An 18,796-nucleotide genomic window follows, 5' to 3' on the forward strand; every position below is an offset into this window, starting at 1 on the left:
GGGCCCATGCGGAGGACAGAAAATAGGGTGGTCAAGAAGTTTGAAATTATGTCCTATAAAAGGCTGTCGAAGGAACAAAAGAAGTTCAGCCAAGAGAAGACTTAAGAATGCTGTGGTCATTACATTCAAGAATGTGAAGGACATTCACGTACAAAGGTAGACCTGTTCTGCTTTCCTTGTGCTGCATCCAGACCAAAGGGTTGAAGTCACAGGGGAAACACTTGGGATCAGTGTAAAAGAGACGGTTCTAAGAATCAAAGTGGACTTAGTAAGCAGCTGCCTTTGAAGGTCACTCTTGTTATCAGAGGCATTCAGTCAGAGGGCTGACTTGGGATGGAGGAGGAGGGAACTGGTATGTAGCCTTCCATTGTTTCTGTGGTCTCACCTCACAAGCACCCTTCCCATGTAGCCTTGTAGTCATCATTACCCCAGCATGGAGAAAAATGAAAGCAGTGGGCAGACTCTGGTTTTCAGTTGGATTGGCCAGCATGACATGATCATTTAGTAGTTAACATTTCTGTGGCTGGAAATTTGAGCTGGGCTTAGCTGGTCAGTTCTTCTGCAAGTTTCATCTAAGCTAAGTGGTTGGTCTAGGATGAGCCTCACTCACAACTGGTGGTAACGGGTTGTCTGCTGGGATTTTGATCTTATTTTCATGGTGGTCTCATGGATCCAAGGCAATAGGAGTTGGTATGTCTCAATGTGCTAGTGTTTTTCAAGTCTCTACTTCTATCGTGTTTGTTAGTATCTCAATGGTCAAAACAAGTTATAGTAAAACCCATAATCAAGGAGTGAAGACATCGACTTCTTAATGGGGGGAGGAAGGTATTTGTGGCCATTTTGCAATCTATTGCAGAGACCTTTTCAAAGTTACCTAAATGATGCCTGGATGTCACTTTGGAGATACTTCTGCTTTAATCAAAATTTATGCAGTGGTGCATTACCCTGCATAATTTTGACCAGACTGTACTGAGGGTGTCCTCTTCATCATGGTGAGCCCAGCGATGACATGGAATAATCGCTGCCAAGCAGCCATGAACAAAGAGGTCAGGCTGTCCCTGTGAACAGACAAAGAGGGAAAACCCTCAGCCTACATCAAGGAGCCTCCCGCCCACTTGGGGAAACAGAAGGACAACACAAACCTAAAGAAATCTGAGGGACAGAAACGGCAACATGCTCTGTGATATGTTTGGGGAAGAATAGTGTTTTAGAAGCATTTGAAGATGTGTTCTGGGCCTTCACTCAGCAATAAGGCAGCCTGAGACTTGGTAAGCAGCTGCTCACTTGTGATAACCCACAGCTTGCTACCTGGTCATAGTCCCCACCGTTTCCTGTAGCACTTCCAACTGCCTCGACACTGAACCCTGCTGTCGGTTGCCGTTTGAATCAGCACTTACCCTATTGTCTTATAGAAGAGTAGAAGAAGATACTCTTGTCTCTATTAAAAATGTGAAAGCTACAGACAGATTAGCAGGATTCTGATTTTGTGGAAAAAGAATGTTCCTGTGTATTAAATATACAACAGTTCCTCAAATAACGTTATTTCATTCAATGCCGTTCCACTATAGTGTTGAAGAGATGTCATACGGACTTAACTCTTGTTTATCAGTTAACCTATAGTAAAATTGGTTTTGTTGTATGTCATTTCATCGCAGTTCCAAGAGCCTATTGATGACGTTAAGTGTGGACTTTCTGTAGAAGGAATATGTATCTGTGTCAAAACAAAACAAAACAAAACAAAAATGTAACTTAAAATGCTATTATGAAACAGCTTCATTCCTCCACTCATTCATTCACATTGCCCATCTGGCCCCTGTAGCTATTTGAGTTTTTCACTCTTAATGAACAAACACCTTATTTTCCAAGCTAAGTCTTTAATAACTTATAAAACATTACTTCTCTCTGCTCCCTTCCCTTTGTGCAAAATGGGATGGGATGGGGGAGTTTCAACAACTACTTGGTTGACTAGTTGATAGCATGGGTCAAGCTTCTGAGAGAGAATTAGTATGAAGGAAAGGGACCCCCTTCCTCATTTAGATAATATTTTGTCAAACTCAAATGGCAGATTCACATCTAATCATTGTATTTTAAGCAGGGGCAGCTGGAGCTTACTGCTTGCATCCTGCCCAGTCTTTATTCCTTCAATAAAGGCAGGAAACAGAAGGGCTCTGCACACAGCAGTCACAGACACTCATCAAAGACAAACCACTGACATGGGAACTTAACCAGAAAAGGCTTGCTGGTCCAGCATTGGCTTTAGGGAGCCACAGGCAGACACACACCAAGCAGCAGAGTAAGCAGCCATCTTCCTTCCTCCTTTGAGGATGGGGGCTGAGGAACAAGGCTTCCTCAGTTTTCTAACAAATGACCTATTTCAGTGAAATAAGAAAGGAAGAGCAGTCACACAGTCAGTCATATGTCGTGTTGAAGCGATGTTAGGATTTCGTGCCAGTAATTCTGTCTAACAGAAAGTCATCTGGCTTTTTTCCATTCCTTTTAGCAAGATTGCAGTTGTAAATCAGCAGGAGTGTCCTGGAGACTGCTCCAGGTTGGTTGTCGGAGCAGTCTAGGGGGAAGAATCTTCAGAATAATTTAGAAGATGAGTATAAGAGGGAAGGTCAATTTTGCTATTTAGAACCAGAGCACTGTGCCAGATTGGGCTTTGAAGCGATGCTCTATGTCAGCCTCGGAATTTGAATTTAGAATATCTAAAAAACACAATAATGACTTAGTTCAGGTTCTCAGCTCTGACCTCTGAGCATCCTCTAAATGGGGAGGCCACTTTAATAATCATCCAGTTTGAGTTGGTAAAATCTTGTTTTACTCATAACACCAGTTTCATTTATAGCTTCAAGAGGAAAACAGGGCGGGTGTTGTTCTGACCTGAAGGGCATTGTGGATAGAAACCAGGTTCACAGGGAGAGTTCGGGTTTTTTTTTTTTTCTTCTTACAAATCTCTCCCTATGTCCCTTACCCTCCAGCACCGGCAACCACTTTTCTACTCTATGTTTCTATGAATTTGCCTTTTTTTTCATTTTTATTTTTTAGATTCCACTTATAAGCGATACCATGCAGTATTTTTCTTTCTCTTTTTGACCTATTTCACTTAACGTATGCCCTCAAGGTCCATCCATGTTGTTGCCAATGACAGGATTTCCTTCATTGTATGTGTGGTATACACATACAATGGATTATCATTCAGATAATCCATTGTATGTGTATACCACATCTTCTTTATCCATTTATTCATTGACAGACACTAGGTTGTTTCTGTATCTTGGCTATTATGAATAATGCTGCGATTAACATAGGAGTGCATGTCCTTCAATACCTTGTTTTCATTTCCTTTGGTTATATGCCCAGAAGTGTGATTTCTGGGTCATATCGTGGTTCTAATTTTAATATTTGTGGTCCTACCTCTTAATAACAGTGTGATCTAGGCAAGTACCTTGCCATCTCTGGGTCTTTCCTTCTTTATCACTAACATTAAGAGACAAAAATATGCAGAGGAATAAATAAGAAAGATTTTTGTAAAGTATTGAGAAGATTGAGTCAGAAACCATGGTGCAGGGAGATGAATGGCCAAAGTCATTCAACCAGCAGCTGCAGAATCAGGGCTAGAACCTGTTTCATGATTCATCACTTAGCCCAGCACCAGGTGGCTTATCAACTGAAAGCACACCCATTTATCTCTGAGGTCAGCCCCTCTGTACTAAAGACTGCATGGATATGAGGCACAGATTAAGTAGAGCATGGAAGGTTGGATCAACGCACTTTCTGATCTGTCTACACAGCCCTGATCTGTCTACACAGCAATCCCTGCCAGATTTGCCTAACCCCCAGCAAGTCACAGAGACAAGCAGGACTCAGTTGGTGTTCTTTGGTGGAAAGAAGCTAATGCAGGAATCTATTATGGCCTCATTTTTGGGAAGCATGAATGGCACAAGAGACTTTAGAAGTGATCCATAGAAATGGCAACAATTCATAGATGTGGAATTCCCTTCATCCCCCTGCCTGAAGCTCTCTGCTCTTGCTCTAGCCCTATATCCTCAGCAGATTTGTCTCTAACTTGGGTACCTATGAATGCTTCCCCTCAGTAAGGTCAGTTGAATTACACCAAGAACCTCTCCTCACCACACCTCCCCTCACTGCCCCACAACCACAATTTCTGCTGCACAATGTCTCTAGGGACCTTCCATACTCTGTGGACTTAAAGAGCAAGAACACAGACTTCTGGGGATAAAAACCAACTGACCATCCAAGTATAATTCTTGGACAGTCCCACCCTACCTTCTTCTATCAGATGCCATTGAAAAAGAAGAAAAACACACACAAGTAATATTTAACTCCGATCACAATGTTTGTTTTAATTATTAACTTTTGGCAGCCAAGGCAACAACAGTACTTCATCCAGATACTTGAGAAAGAAAAAGGAACAGCTCATACCCCAGCCATTATAAGATGTCTGAGCAATCATTTTGAATGGACACATGCAGTCTTCACACATACCAGCAAACACTTCAAAGTGTGATGACTGATTCATTTACTCTGCAAATATTTATTTAACTGGCACAGTTCTAGGTGCTGAGAATATACCAGTGAACAAAACAGACAAGAATCCCCATTCCTGTGGAGCTTAGAGTCTAGTGAGAGGTGGAGGAAACAAATATTTAACAATGAACATAATGAATAAGAAAATTATATCATATATGAGGAGGTAAGAGAAAAATATAGTGGGGTAAGAAGAATAATGCTAGGGGTGGAGAAGTGCCATTTTACATGGGGTGGTCAATGTCAGCCTCATTAAAAAGGTGACATTTTAGCAAAGTCTTAAAGAAAAAGAAGGGAGACAAATGAATATCTGGAAAGTGATTCTATAGACAAATAAATAGCCATGCAAAGGTCCTGAGGTAGGAGCCTGCCTGGAGTGTTGGTGGACAATCTAGGAAACCTGTGTGGCTAGAATGGAGTGGTAAGGAGGAAAGTAGAAAAAATGAGGTCATAGAGGGAGGAGTGAATAGATGAGTAGGACCCATCTATAGGCTGATGTATAAATTTTGCTTTCCTTTTGAGAGATGGGGCCATTGAAGCCTTGGAGCTAAGGAATGACACGATTTGACTTAGGTTTTAATTGAATTTGACTCTAGCTTCTGTGGTGATTTTATTATATGCTCAAATAAGGCAACAGGGATAGGCCGACTTCCACTCTTTTTTCTCCAAGACATTGAGTGTCGTCAGGCTTCCAAGCTAACACATTAGCCTCCCCCACACACCTAAACACTTCTGTGGCCTCCGTCAATGCTCCCTGCCCCCTGGAAGCAAAGTCTCATCATCTCCAATTCCAGCATCACATGGAGATGGACAGAGAAAGGGAGGAATCTCTTCTTTCCCACTGTTTGCAGACTCCCCAATAATTCTGACTCCACCTAGCAAGATCCATTAGAGCTAATTAACGACCCTCCTTTCAGCAGATGTTTCTTCATAATGATTAATTCTGGGGCAGAGACAGAGAGCTTGTTCCATTATGGGTCTTTTTAAAAAATTATTATTATTCAGGCTTCTAATACTGGCATGAACTGCAGGTGAAATTCTGAAATCATGTTACTTAGCTGTCACAACTGGTAATAGAAAAATTCAATTTATAAAGAATTAGGAGAGGCAGGAGAGGCATACTCTTCGGTTTAGAACAAAGGAGATCAATCCTGACACAATGGCAGCATGACATTCGTGGACTTTGAAGATTCCAGGCTTCCTCTTCATTAATTAGAGAGAATCAAGAGTTCTGGTGGTTAATTATTTGCAGAAATTGCGCTCTGCAAAGCAGATGCCAACTCACTCCAGCCGCCTCCAGCTGCAGCTCTGCATGATAATTAAACTGTGTGTCAGTCCTAAGCTAGATCTGGGTTGGCAAATAAACAGTCGGATGGCCACTGCCATCGGCCACTCTTCTGGTTTAGGCGGAGTCCTAAGACTTCCTCGCACAGGGACCCCAGCAGGCTGACACTGTTCTGAGTGAATTAACCCAGATAGCTAGCACTTTTAAAATCCACATCGGGATGAAGTAAAAGGGGTCAAATATGTGGTGACAGAAAGAAATCTAACTATGGGAGGTAAACACACAGTGTAAATATATATATACCTTACTGTTAAAATGTACAGCTGAAACTTGTCGGATTTCATTAACCAATGGCACCATAAAAAATAAACAAATTTAAAATCAATCAATCGATCAATCAATCCACATCAGGAAACATAAGATCAAAGTCATCTACGACCTGCCCTTATGTATGTTTGGTGGGGGCGAGGTTATCTCCCACGAGAGTCAGTTGGTACTCTTGTGTTGTTGCTGTTATTGCTGTTATTGTTACAAGGTTAGGAAATCAATTCTCCTAAAAAAAAGCTTTAATTGTTTTTAATGGTTTTTTATTACAAAAATAATATATCTTTGTATCCATTTTAAGCAATGTAGAAGTGTATACAGTAAAAAATGAGGGCTCCTCCATGTCTCCTTCCAACTCCACCCTCCTGAGAGAACCCCAATGAGGTCTGAGGCTTTTCCTTCCAGACCCTACGATTCAGGTTGTAGTCTTTGAATACTTTTCTGACCAGCCCGATCCTGAAGTCTTAACATGACATCTTACCATTTCTGCTGCTTTTTCTGCACCCATGAGACTTCTCTTCCATGAGCCTCACTGGCACATTTAATATAGGGCAGCCCTGGTTTGGGAGCCTTGCCATTCCATTGGATTTCATGGCAGGACTGGCATAAGAACGCAGGGACACTGGTACTTAATTGTACGGTCTTAACGTTTCTTTGCGGGAGACAAGGGGTAAATCTGACCACCCCGTCATGGCATCAGCACTGCATCGTCAGCCAATCATGTAAAATCCAGTCTTTACTTTGACAAGAGATACCGTTGGAAGGGGGAAGAACATGCACATTATAAAAGCCATCAGTACTATTGAAGTAAACAGATGCCTATGGTCTGCTCACATCTACGGGGGAAGGGAAACAGGACACAGTGCTGCTCTTCCAGAGTTATAAATGTTGGGGAAGTTAACCCAGGGCCTCATTTACGATTGATAAGGGAGCAAACAGCCACATCTCTAACCTGCCCTCCCAGGCATCAGTTTCTTGGGAGGTTTACCCAGATGACTTCAAATCTAAAGCTGAGCAAGACTGGGGTGTCTGATTGGCATTCAGGAAAAGCTGCGAGCAGTGGTACTGCCTGGCCCAGCTTTCCCCAAATACCCACATTGCCTTGGGTGTTTAGACATTTGCCAGCATTAAGACCTTTTGGCTATTTCATAGTCCATTTATTTAAGGTATTTGAAACTCCCTCTGCGGAGCAGCTAAGGTTGTAATATTAGCCTGGCTGACATCAGACCCTCTCTCTGGCAACCAAGGTCATTCTGACCACTTAGAGGTTACCAACTCTAAATAGCAGTAAGCAAGTTATGTCCACATCTCGATAATAACATTTTTTACACTCATTTGTAATTATCTGTCTACCAGACTGTCTCCCGAACTAGACAGCTATCTCCTTGAGGGCAATGAATATGTTTAGCATCTTGGTGCTGCCAGTACTTGGCTGGAACTGGGGTACAGGTTTGAGGCTAACTCTATTTTATTGGGCTTTCATTATGTAATATTTGTTAGTTTGGTGACAAGTTTTTTTGTGTGGTGGTGGTTGTTTTTGTTTCTATGAACATAATTTGATACAGGATATGATAGTGAGTTTTATATGTCAACTGGGTAAACTATTTAATCAAACATTTAGTCTAGGTGTTTCTGTGAAGCTATTTTGTAGCTGTGATTCTCATCTACAAGCAGTTGACTTTAAATAAAAGAGATTACTCTCAATAATGTGGGTAGATCTCATCAAGTCAGTTGAAGCCCTTAAGAGTAAAAACTGAGGTTTCCTGGAGAAGAATAAATTCTAACTCAGGACTGCAGCATCAGCTCCTGCCTGAGTTTCTAGGCTGCTGGCCAACCTTACGGATTTTGAATTTGCTAATTTCCACAATTTTATAAACTAAGTCCTTAAAATAAATACCTTATTTTGTAAAATCTTCTATTATAATCTCCTATTAGTTCTCTTTTTCTTGAGAACCCTGACTGGTACATATGATATGCTTAAATCAATGTAAAACATACCATTCATTCATTCATTCATTCTCATTTATTTGGTTCACTCAACAAATATTTTTGAGTGCCTACGACGCACCCCACATTGTGCTAGGAATAATGGTAGGAAAAAGCAGTCCCTGTTCTCAAAGAGTGGTTTAATTTAAGGCGAGTCCAGGGCAGTGAATCTGCAGGAACTAGACTCAGACAGTGAGTCACCTGCAGCTGCCTTGCCCTGGAGCAGGAACGGCCTGGACTGGCACAGAGCCACGAGAATAAAGCACATTTGCCCAGGCGTCCAGGGCACCCGGGTTTTGTGGTGCCAAAAAGAAAAGACAGAACTCGGGGGGAAGGAGAGATGTTCAGGGTGGTTTTTCTTGCTACAGGCAACCTGGACAGTGAAAAAATTTTCCTCCTGGCAGGCACCAATTCCCAAGAATTCCCCTTCTGGGTGTGATGGGATGACCTCACCATGACCTCACCTCCTCTCCAGGAGTCCTGGGGATTTTTCAACAGCCCAGAGACTTCAGGGAAAGGGCTGCCTTGGGCTCTGTTATTGCACCTTAAACACTTTGGCCCAGGAAGAGTCTTGACTCTGCAGATTCTCCCAAAGTGGCACCTTTTAAATTAACTTTAAAGGAATATGCTATCCTGATGTTTGTAAATCTCTGTTGAAAAGATGTGAGTATACAAGGCTGTTTTATGTGCCTATGATCTATTCCCAAGAGGGACCTTTTTCCCTCAACCTTTTTTCAGATTTCTGGAAAGGAGTTGCTGCAAAGGAGTAGCCTTAACAAGTGGTTGGAAGAGGGCTCATGGGTCCTAGATCACTTTTGAATACCAGCACCAATGGAGAGTCAATGTGGATGTGACTTGCTCACTAATTGAGTAGTTTGAGATGTCAATCATAATTCTGATTCATAAAGTTATTGAAACTTTAAATGAGATGATGTACACAAAATGCTTGATGCACAGTGGGTACGGAATGAGTACCGGTTTCCTACTCAAATGAGTTTCATATAAACCAGAGTCACGGAGAGGCCCATGTGGCAGGCAGCACAAGAGTGAAGTGGCTAAAAGCCGGCCCCTGGGACAGATCCTGAGCTTGAAGCCCTCATCTACCGTACCACTTCATAATTACTTAAATTTAGTAGATCTCTTCACCTCTCTGAGTCTTGTTCCTCCACCTGTAAAATGAGACTGATGGTAACAGCGTTTTTCTTATAGGATTAAGTAATTTCTAGACCAATGCCAGACACATAAGGAACATATGCATATGTTGACTGTTGTTATACTATGTTATTATGCTACCGGTTATTATTTTATTTCTATAATGAATGAATTGTAATGTCATCTTCACCTCATTCATTAATTTATTTCACAAATATTCTTGCATACTTATGTGATCCAGGATAACATCGTGCAATTATGCTCTGCAGAATTATAATTTTTCAAGATATTAATGGGTACTTTATGGAAAAAAATAGTTCATTAGTCAAAGAAATATGTGGTTCTTTGGCTTAATGATGCGAAACAGATATTTTTACTGAAGGATTTCATAGAACATTTGACACGCTGAACAAACTCCAGATGAAGTATTTTCCCTCGTACACCTTCCCCCCCCCACCCCCGCCTCCGCACACACACACTTCTAGAACTGGTGTCACCAGGACACCCTTTGGGAAGTGCTGGCCTAGGATCAGGTGAAAAATAATTTGGATACAAATCAATGAACCTGTCTGGCTGGTCACTGAAGCCTGTGAGCATTGAAGGCAGGAACGTATGAAAGGTGCTGCTGGGAGTAGAAGCTTCAGAAAAAAACATGCTGGAAAGATCTTGGAAGAACTTGTCCAGGAAGGACAAAAGTTACATTGCTATTTGTTAGCAACGCCTAAAGAGAAATCAGAGGGCAGCTTAGTACAACTAAAAAAATAAAAGTAAGGAGGACAAGAAGGTTATGTTAGCTAACATTCAATACTTTCTTTCTCCTAGCTCTGAAATCAACTTTTCATTAAGCATATACTATACTCCATACACGGGCCCAGGCACAGAATGCCCTGTGTGCTCAGAGGTGTTGGCGCACTCACCGGTGGAGCCAGGCTTATAGGGAGAAGGGCTCAATGAAAACACCAGAGAATAAAGAGCTCTAGGGACCCAGGAAGGAAACATGCTTCAGGTGAAAGACTAGGGGAAACCCCCTAGAAAAGGGTGTTTTTTGAGCTAGTCATCCAGATTATGTCAGGTGGAGATGAAAGGAAGGGTATTTCAGGCAAAAGGACAAAGGCAGGAAAAAGTAAAGCAGTACTGGCTGGAAATGGAGATAGGTGAATAGCGAATTTGGTTAGAGTATGTGGGAATGGGGCGGGACGGCCCCGAGTTAGGGCTAGAGAGTTTTGTCCAGACAAGCCTGGAAAGCCTTGAAGGTCATGCCTATATGCTTCATTCATTCATTTATTCAATGAATATTTAGTGAGCACCTACTATGCGCCAGGCATGGTACAAAATGGGAATAGAACAGTAACAAAACAAAGCTCCTGTTCTCATAGAGCTTATAATCCTGGTGTAGAGAGAAACAGTAAACAAACACATAATACAGTGTCACATAACAATAGGTGATATAAAGCAAAATAAAGTGGGCTTAGAAAATGGAAAGTGAACGGGGTGTTGTTTTAGATGACGTGGAACCTGACTGAATTCCTGAGTGAAGTGAGGGACTCAGCCAAGCAAATATGCAGAACAATTATATTCCCGACAGAGGGAGCAGTCAGCACAAAAGCCTGAGGTGGTAGTGGACTTGCAGGGTCCTGGAGCAAGCCCCAGGGATTGCTGGAGTGGGCTGTGTGAGGGGGAGAGAGGAAGGGAGGAAGTCAGAGAGGCCAGCAGGAGCCAGACTGTGCCACATCTTACGGGCTGCTGTAAGAACGTTGCATTTTAATTGAGGTGCAATGGGAGCTTGGGCTTTATTTTACTGGGAAAGGAGTGCTTGAAGGTATTGGAGCAAAAGGGTGACAGAACGATATAGTGTGAGCTGTTGTTTTAGGTCAGCGTTCTCATTTGGGGAGCACAAAGAAATCTTACATAGAGGATCGTACTTAATTCTGATAAACAAGGGATGCTCTGGCTGAAGTAGGGGGTGGGAGTCCAGGGTCCCAACCATTGCCTTCTTCTGTTGCCGTCCTCAGGGCCCCATGAGACCCTCAGAACTTGTGGTATTAGAAAGATGACTGGGCCAGGTGTGTATAAGATGGCTATGAGCTACAGACACTGGAGGCAAGACAAGAGCTCAAGGCTTCTTCAGTAACCCAGAGGAGAGATACTGGGCCTCGGGCTAGGGTAAGGAGAGAGAAATGGAGCCAGACTGATGAAGCAAATCTGGTCTGTTCTACTTGTCCCTCTCAGCTAGTGTATGCCTATGTTGTGCACAAACACTAAGAAATAATAAGATGTCACAGAACGTGCCAAAGAGATGACCATCTTTGGGATTTGTGGAGGATGTTTTTTTTCTGGATGGTGGACTTTATGGAGATGAAAAGCTACAGAGTAATTTCTACTTGATGGAAGACTAATGTCAGATGGTTGGAATAGACTACCTTCCCTCTCTCCACATAAGACCTATATTAACTGTCGTCTTGCCCTTCACTCTGCCAAGCCTCTTTGGTCTCCTCCATTTTCCTTGACTATATCTAAAAGGTTCCTGCCACAGGCCCTTTGCACCTGTTGTCTCTTCTGCCTTGAATGCTCCACTGTAGATCTCTATATGGCTGATCCTTACTGCCTTCACATCGTCACTCAAATGCCACCTCTCAGTGAGAGCTTCTGTAGCCACTCTATCTTTTTGACAATTCCTAGCTCCTTTCCCTGCTTGTGTTCTTTTCTCAGCACTCTTTACCACATAATGCACTATATATTATCCTTTTAAAATATTTTTCACTGTATCTCTCCTCCTCTTCAGGACATAAGCTCTACGGGAGCAAGAATTTCTGCCTGTTTCATATCTCCAAGGCCTGCAACAGTATGTGGCATGAGGAGGGCTCCATAGAGACTAACAGAAAGAATGAAGGATTTTCCCTTGCATAAGCAACTATTACAGGATCTAGAACCAATTCAATAATTTACTACAGAGAATTTGTTACACTTATTTTTAAAGCAGCAGAGCACATTTATTTTGGGCCATGTGGTGATATGAAAATAATTATTTTATTCTCTGATTTGTTAAAATACAAAAACATAAGATAAACAAGAGATGTGTTAGTCCACGTGAGAATGTGAAACTTCTATTCTATAGACAAATGTTTCTATAGAAGCTCCCAGTACCATTCTAGGCACTGGGGTTCTGTGATGAGTGAATCTGGTAAAACACTGAGTTATAGCTGTCATTTGCAATGCCTTAAAGCAATTCTAATGTGGATAACATTCATCTGCAACTCACTTCCACAGTGTCACTGTACTTACAGACGGCCCCCAACTGACAGACAGGTTGTGTTCTTAAGCCTCACTTTTAATTCAACCGATAGAACTTGGAATGCATTGTCTTACAACTCTCATGATAAATGGATAAGAGTTTCTCAGGCTAGGCCACAAAAGCACATTTAAGAATAATGCGGTCTACACACCACAAATTCAAGATGAAAAACCACAGAAAAGAATACCCTTAGATTACCAATATCAAACAATAAAATACAAATTGAGTTAGAAATATGTTGCTGGATACTGTGGGTGACTATGCTTAAGAAAAGCATTTGAAGATGTTGGAAAGGATCTTTGGATTCCTTACAGGAAGCTGGAAATCTGGATTTTACTTTGGTGACCTCACATTCGGTAGCCCATCTTGAGCCAGTGACCTCCAGTCCTCCCCTCTCCTAACATTTTTTAAAAATCTTTTCTTTGCCATTTCCTTATCTCTTCGCCTCTTGTATACTTCTTTATCTACCCCTGCCTTCTCTCTGTGACAGTTGACACCTCTTTCACCTCTTTCTTGAGCACTATGATCTTTGCAAAATTTTTTCCCATCTTTCTTTTTTTTTTTTCTTTTTTTTTTTTTGCTTAAAATAGAAGAAGAGATGCAGGAAGAGACTCTGTCAAGACCACCTGTTTGGCTATTTCTGTTTGGAAAGATGTGCTCTCTTGATTGGATTTCTATAGACAGAAGGAAAACTTTCCCATGGCATTCAAGGATATTAGGACTTGTAGCAAATTTACTAGACTTTTTTTTGTTTTATTTTTTTAAAATTGTTATAAATAATCTTTATGACTCAGAGGTAGGATCAATAGGAGTGTGAAGATTTATATCTTTTTTCCCCCCACAGAATATCTAAGGCAAGGTAAAAATGTACTGTGTAGTAATGGGGTTCAGCTCTTCTAAGGAAGGAAAGCTAAAGATGTCTTCAACCCTCATTGCTTAGGCTCTCATAAAAAGAAACCTGTATGGGACCAGGAGACACCCGGCCCTGTTATTATCCAGGTGAGTCACAGTGCCCATCTTCCAGGGCTCAATTTCTTCATCTTTAAAACGTGAACAATAAATCTGTTCTTCTAAACTCATTAGACCAGTGACAGAAACAAATAGCATAGTAGAAATGAAAGTGCTCTTAAGACTTAAAAGCCCTAGAAGCCATGGTATCTCTGCAGTATTATTATAACCTGGATAATTTGGAAAATTTCAGTCCTCTTATCTCACCTAGGAAAGTCCCAGGTTTTAAAGCAAGAAGGAAGGGAATTACTCAGAATGTGATATTTATTTTGGAACTGTAATCAATAACATAAACAGGAAGTTTAAGTTTTAAGTGCTATTACATGTATTTGCGAAGGGAGAGCCAGAAAAAAACAAATGCTGTGTTGAGTGAATGCTAAATTTTATACTTGCATTGTTTTTCCACTGACTAAGTTGGGCCATTTACACTCTAGATGCATAAATGGGCACTTGCCTTTAGAGTATGTCCCAGGTGGAAATTTTTCTGTGTCATCTGCAGAATAAGGAAACTTTCTCTCTCTGGGGCCTGACTCAGGTGTCTAGAATGTATACTTGCTCATAAATAACAGGAGTATTCAGCAATGTGATTATTTTGCTCTACCTGGATTGTTTGGGGATTTCAAGTTACTGTGCATACATGATTAGTGTATATCCTTGTAGAATAAATACTATGATGTGTGAGAGAGATTCACAGAGGACATCAGCCATCTATGCCATCCCCCAAGCCAGCCAGAGACCAGTGTGGGCACAGCATCTTTTGCTCTAAGACTCACTTACCCTTCTGGTAAAGTGTTTCAGTTCATCTAGATCCTTTATCAGAGGCAAATTGGGGGCAGGCAGAAGACACTGTTGTTTTAAAGGGTCAGTGGACAGAGAATCAGAAAACTGACAGCCTTGTCCTGAGCGAGTGACAGAGTGACAGTCATGTGGGCTAGCCACTTGTTTTCTTTTGGCTTCAATATCTCATCTATAAAGGGAGAGACCATTCCAGCTGTACAAATGACAAGAGACAAAGCCAGTGTTATAAGTACTACCTGTCCCGTTTATTATACATCTCACCAGGTGCACCTTATATACAGGTAAATAAAGATAAAAAACTGAGATTTAGTGGACCAAATAGAGCCCTAAAGCAGATTTTATTGGTCCTTTATAATGCTTGTTAAAAGTTTTTATTTCATTGCAAATCTTTAAAAGATTTGGAGATCAGGAGATATCACATAAGAATCTAGAAAGATCAGGAGATATCACAAAAGAATCTAGATTTCTGGCTACTTTTGAAAAAAAATAAAAAGACCAGGTCATATTGGGCCTAAATTCCAATATGGCAACCATTAGCCAGAGCTGGGTGGTGGCTGTTCCCTTTGGACCATTCATGGTCTTCATTTGCCACAGTCCCCACCATTTCTTATTGCTACCAACACTTATTCTTCTGTATAGTATCCTCCTGACTCCTATAGGCATTTGAGATTGTGATCCTTGCCCAAAGTTATATTTGAGATTGTGATCCTTGCCCAAAGTTATATTTGAGATTGTGATCCTTGCCCATAGTTATATTAGCCTCTATGTTCAGTACTTTTTGAAAAAGTAGATTTATTTTTATTTTTTTGCAGAGAGAGAGAGATCGTTGACACCTTGGCATAAAGTAGGTGAGCAGATCACTGCTTACCAGACAAGAGGATCTCAAAATCCTGGTGAGGAAGGAGGAGAGGAAAGGCAAAGAATTAGGCAGAGGTACTCTGTATAATAGACATATCATGCAAGCCACAAATGCGAGCCATATATTTAACTGAAAAATTTCCAGCAACCACATTAGAAAGAAATAATGACAAATAGGTGAAATATTTCATTGAACATATCCAAAATATTTTCATTGCATCATGTAATCAATTTCAAAATTATTAAGAACTACTTTACGTATTTTTCACACTAAGTCTCTGAAATCCAGCCTGTATTTTATACGTGCAGCACTTCTCTGTTCCGACAAGTTACATTTCAAGTCCTCAATAGCCACATGTGATATGGCAACCACAGGGGGCACCACAGAGGTCGAGCTCTTGCTAGCTGCCTAACGGAATTTAGAGGGGAAACACACTTATTAGGGGTTCACTGTGCACTCTATGAAATACAAATACAATTTGTTTTCTTTTAGTTTGTGTGTCTCACTAACAAAGACAGCTAGAGCAGAGGGTAAATATCACAGAAATAGTGTTTCAACTGGTATCCCCACTGCTTTTCTTATTATTGCGTGTCCCTGGACTTAGCATTTTTTTTTTAGCTTCATCTCTGAAGTTCTTTTCATCTCTGAAGCTGGTAATGATTGCATTTATCTTCAAAGGTTAGTGTACAAATTATAAAAATGCTTTATAAACTAAATAGCTATACCGTTTAACAAAAAGAAAAAAAGAGCTGTGTTTTTTGAATGCTAGTCTCTGTGCTAGGCACTTCACACATGTTGTCTTAATCTTTAAAATACCTCTATCAGATGGTATTATTACGAAGACTTTAAAAGGAAGAAATTGAGGCCTATAGAAATTAAGTATCTCTGCAAAGTCATGCAAATAGTGAGTGGCAGAGCCAACCACAGCTTTGAAAATAGGTTGGATTATATTCATGGCATTATTCGCAAGAGCGAGGGAGTGAGAGAGTGAATCTTATCTCCCATTTTCTAAGACATGTTGGTATTTTAAAGATGAAGAAAACTGGCTTTATAATTATATCCAAGATCACACACACGGTGAATTAATGGCCTGGTAAATTTAGAATTGGACAACCTCTAGAGTTGTCATTCTGGCTTTAAGTCCATTGAACCCTCTGAGCCCAAGGAATCTCCTGATTACTGAGATTACATTTTAATTCAAAAAAATGAAAAGCTAATCCCTTTGAGGTCAGATCTCTTCAATGGAGGAAATGAACATGTAGGACTGGTAGGGAAATTCATTACCATTTGATGATTCTGCCCCTTCTTCCAGAAAAGTGAGTTTCTTTAATGAGATGGTTTATCATCGACTTTTTTAGCTTCAGCTGAACTTTCGCAAATATAGATAAGACATATTATTCGTGACTAAGCTCCTCCACAATTGCACATAGACTCAGTATAAGGTGAGGCATTATTGCCTCCAAAAGCGTATTGTTTCTGTGACAGCAAGTGACACGATTTGTGTTAGCCTACATTTTTTTCAATGTGTTTCCACCAGCACTGCTTAGCAGGTGGGCTCCCCTCTCAGCATGTATACCCTAATCCTTCCCGGTGCAGTGCCTTTGCAGGTACTATTCCCATTGCCTGGAGTGCCTTGTCCCTCAGTGTTCCTCATCCAGATGATTCCTACAGGAATCATTAGCATAAGGTAGAAACCTGACGATTTCAGGCTGCATCATTTCTACATCTTTGACTTCAAAGCACATATTGTTTGCACCTCTCATTTTATCCCATCTCACAATCCACCTTGTTTTGTCATTGAATTAGCTCATGTGTGCGTGTTTACCCAATTAGATAAAGGTTCCTTAAGACAGGGCCTGGGTATCTACAGTGTTCTGTACTTAGTAGTACTTAACATCTTTTATTTACAAACAGCTTGAATGTGCTTATTCTATCTAATGGGGTTGGGTTTATAATAGGTATGTAATATCTGTTGAATTAAATAAACTTTAGATTTGAAAGCAACCACAGAGTAGATTTTCTAGAGGTAACAAAGTTCTGCCATGATTTCAAGATTTTTAAAAAATAAATTTATTTAAATCAGCTTCAAGTATACAGTACATTGGTTAGACATCTATATGTTCATAAAACAATCCTCCAATTGCTCCCTCCCTCTCCGGGTCCTCCACTTAGCCATCATATCATTGCTAACTGCATTCCCTCTGCCATGCTCCCCGTGCCCAACTATCAACTACTAATTTGTACTTCTTTAACCCTTCACCCTGTTCTCCCAGCCTCCCACCAAAGATTTCAAGATTCTTAATTGCCTCATTCTCCTTTCCTCTTTGTCACATCTCTATAGACCTTGAATGTGAGAGTTACTATATCTTGCTGCCTTTCATTTTTACATCTGTTCAAGAGTACTTTGATAATGCTACTCCCCACTCACAGTGTGTATTAATACCCTCAAGCAAAAGACTGAATTATTTTGCAAAGAATATGATCAGAGTAACACGGAAAGCAATAAAATTAATATGGATATCGAAAAACTTTGCTCCAGGTGAATTGAAAAACTAATTGAAAACTATGACTCAGCGTCCGTCTGCATTTTTCCTGGTTTAACAAAGCAGGACAAAATGTACGGTAGCCATGGATAAACTCTTTATGCCCTTCCAGGTAATGACTAACTGGGTGTGTGACTAAGACAGAATAGGAGAACGTCTCAGAACTTGGGGTGGGGGGGAGTTCTCATAACTAATTAGTCCTGGATACTCCCAGTTCTGGGAAAGATTATCATGTCATAGGCTTGGGTGACATCGGTGTTTTGTCAATAAGAACCTGTGAGGAGCAGTTATTGTCTTTAATTTAAAAGTAAGTGCAGTGATAAAATTCTGGGATCCTTGAGCATCCAGAGGGACCTTATTTCATACATTTACCCTTTTGGCAGGGCTTTTCGTATTTCCACTAAGATGTGTTTGTGAAGTCAGCGAGCACCAGGACACAGTGCATGTTGGCAAACAGAATGTTCTTTGGGGTCTGGGTTTTCAGGTCCTTGGAGAATACACTGGGCTGGCAATCTTCATGAGAACAGGTACTCAGGTTTACTTTTAAGTAAAACAAATTGAATTCCAGTGTGAAGACTGTTATCAGAAATCCCCAAGACCAGCCCAGCTCCTGAACTCTCCCTCCTGCTGCCATGGATATTTCGTCAGGTAAACAGAACTGTTGGCCACTTAAATGTACTCTACCTGCCTTGGGCTCTTTTTAAGTTATTTGACTTTCTAGCCTATACAATTCGCTATGGTTTGCTTTCAAAGCTGCTTTTTAAAAAAATTTGAAACCAGTTGATTCCTCTAGCGGGTTTTCTCCATGTTTCTTCAATGACTACATATAAGGATTAAGGAGGGGCTGGTGCTGGGAGCACCATGTCAGGGGGCACCCTCCAGATGCTTTAATAATCACCTTAGTCGAGGCCACCCCACCCACATCGTGAGCTGATGAGGGGCCTCTGGTTTCCTCAGTGGCCAGTCCAGAATCCTTCTGCAGTCCCATCATTTCCTCA

At 41.0% G+C, this 18,796-nt stretch overlaps 1 protein-coding gene across 10 annotated transcripts in view; it reads left to right on the top strand.

The window, feature by feature from the left end:
* Positions 1 to 18,796, top strand: part of ITGB6 (integrin subunit beta 6) — a 119,237-nt gene that overhangs the window by 5,331 nt on the left and 95,110 nt on the right. For 2 of the 10 annotated variants that reach the window (XM_016152801.2, XM_036236515.1), the window contains exon 1: positions 17,534 to 18,446. The exons of 7 other annotated variants lie outside the window; for them this stretch is intronic. Coding sequence is in view for 1 of the 3 variants with exons in the window: in XM_036236514.1 (XP_036092407.1) it covers positions 13,553 to 13,589 (37 nt within the window). In the remaining 2 variants the exon portion in view is untranslated. Of the gene's footprint in view, positions 1 to 13,530; positions 13,590 to 17,533; positions 18,447 to 18,796 lie in introns of those variants that run through there. One more of the 10 variants, XM_036236514.1, reaches the window with a different exon arrangement.

This window comes from Rousettus aegyptiacus, unplaced genomic scaffold, assembly GCF_014176215.1.
Source record: "Rousettus aegyptiacus isolate mRouAeg1 unplaced genomic scaffold, mRouAeg1.p scaffold_m13_p_2, whole genome shotgun sequence".
Classification (NCBI taxonomy): Eukaryota; Metazoa; Chordata; class Mammalia; order Chiroptera; family Pteropodidae; genus Rousettus; species Rousettus aegyptiacus.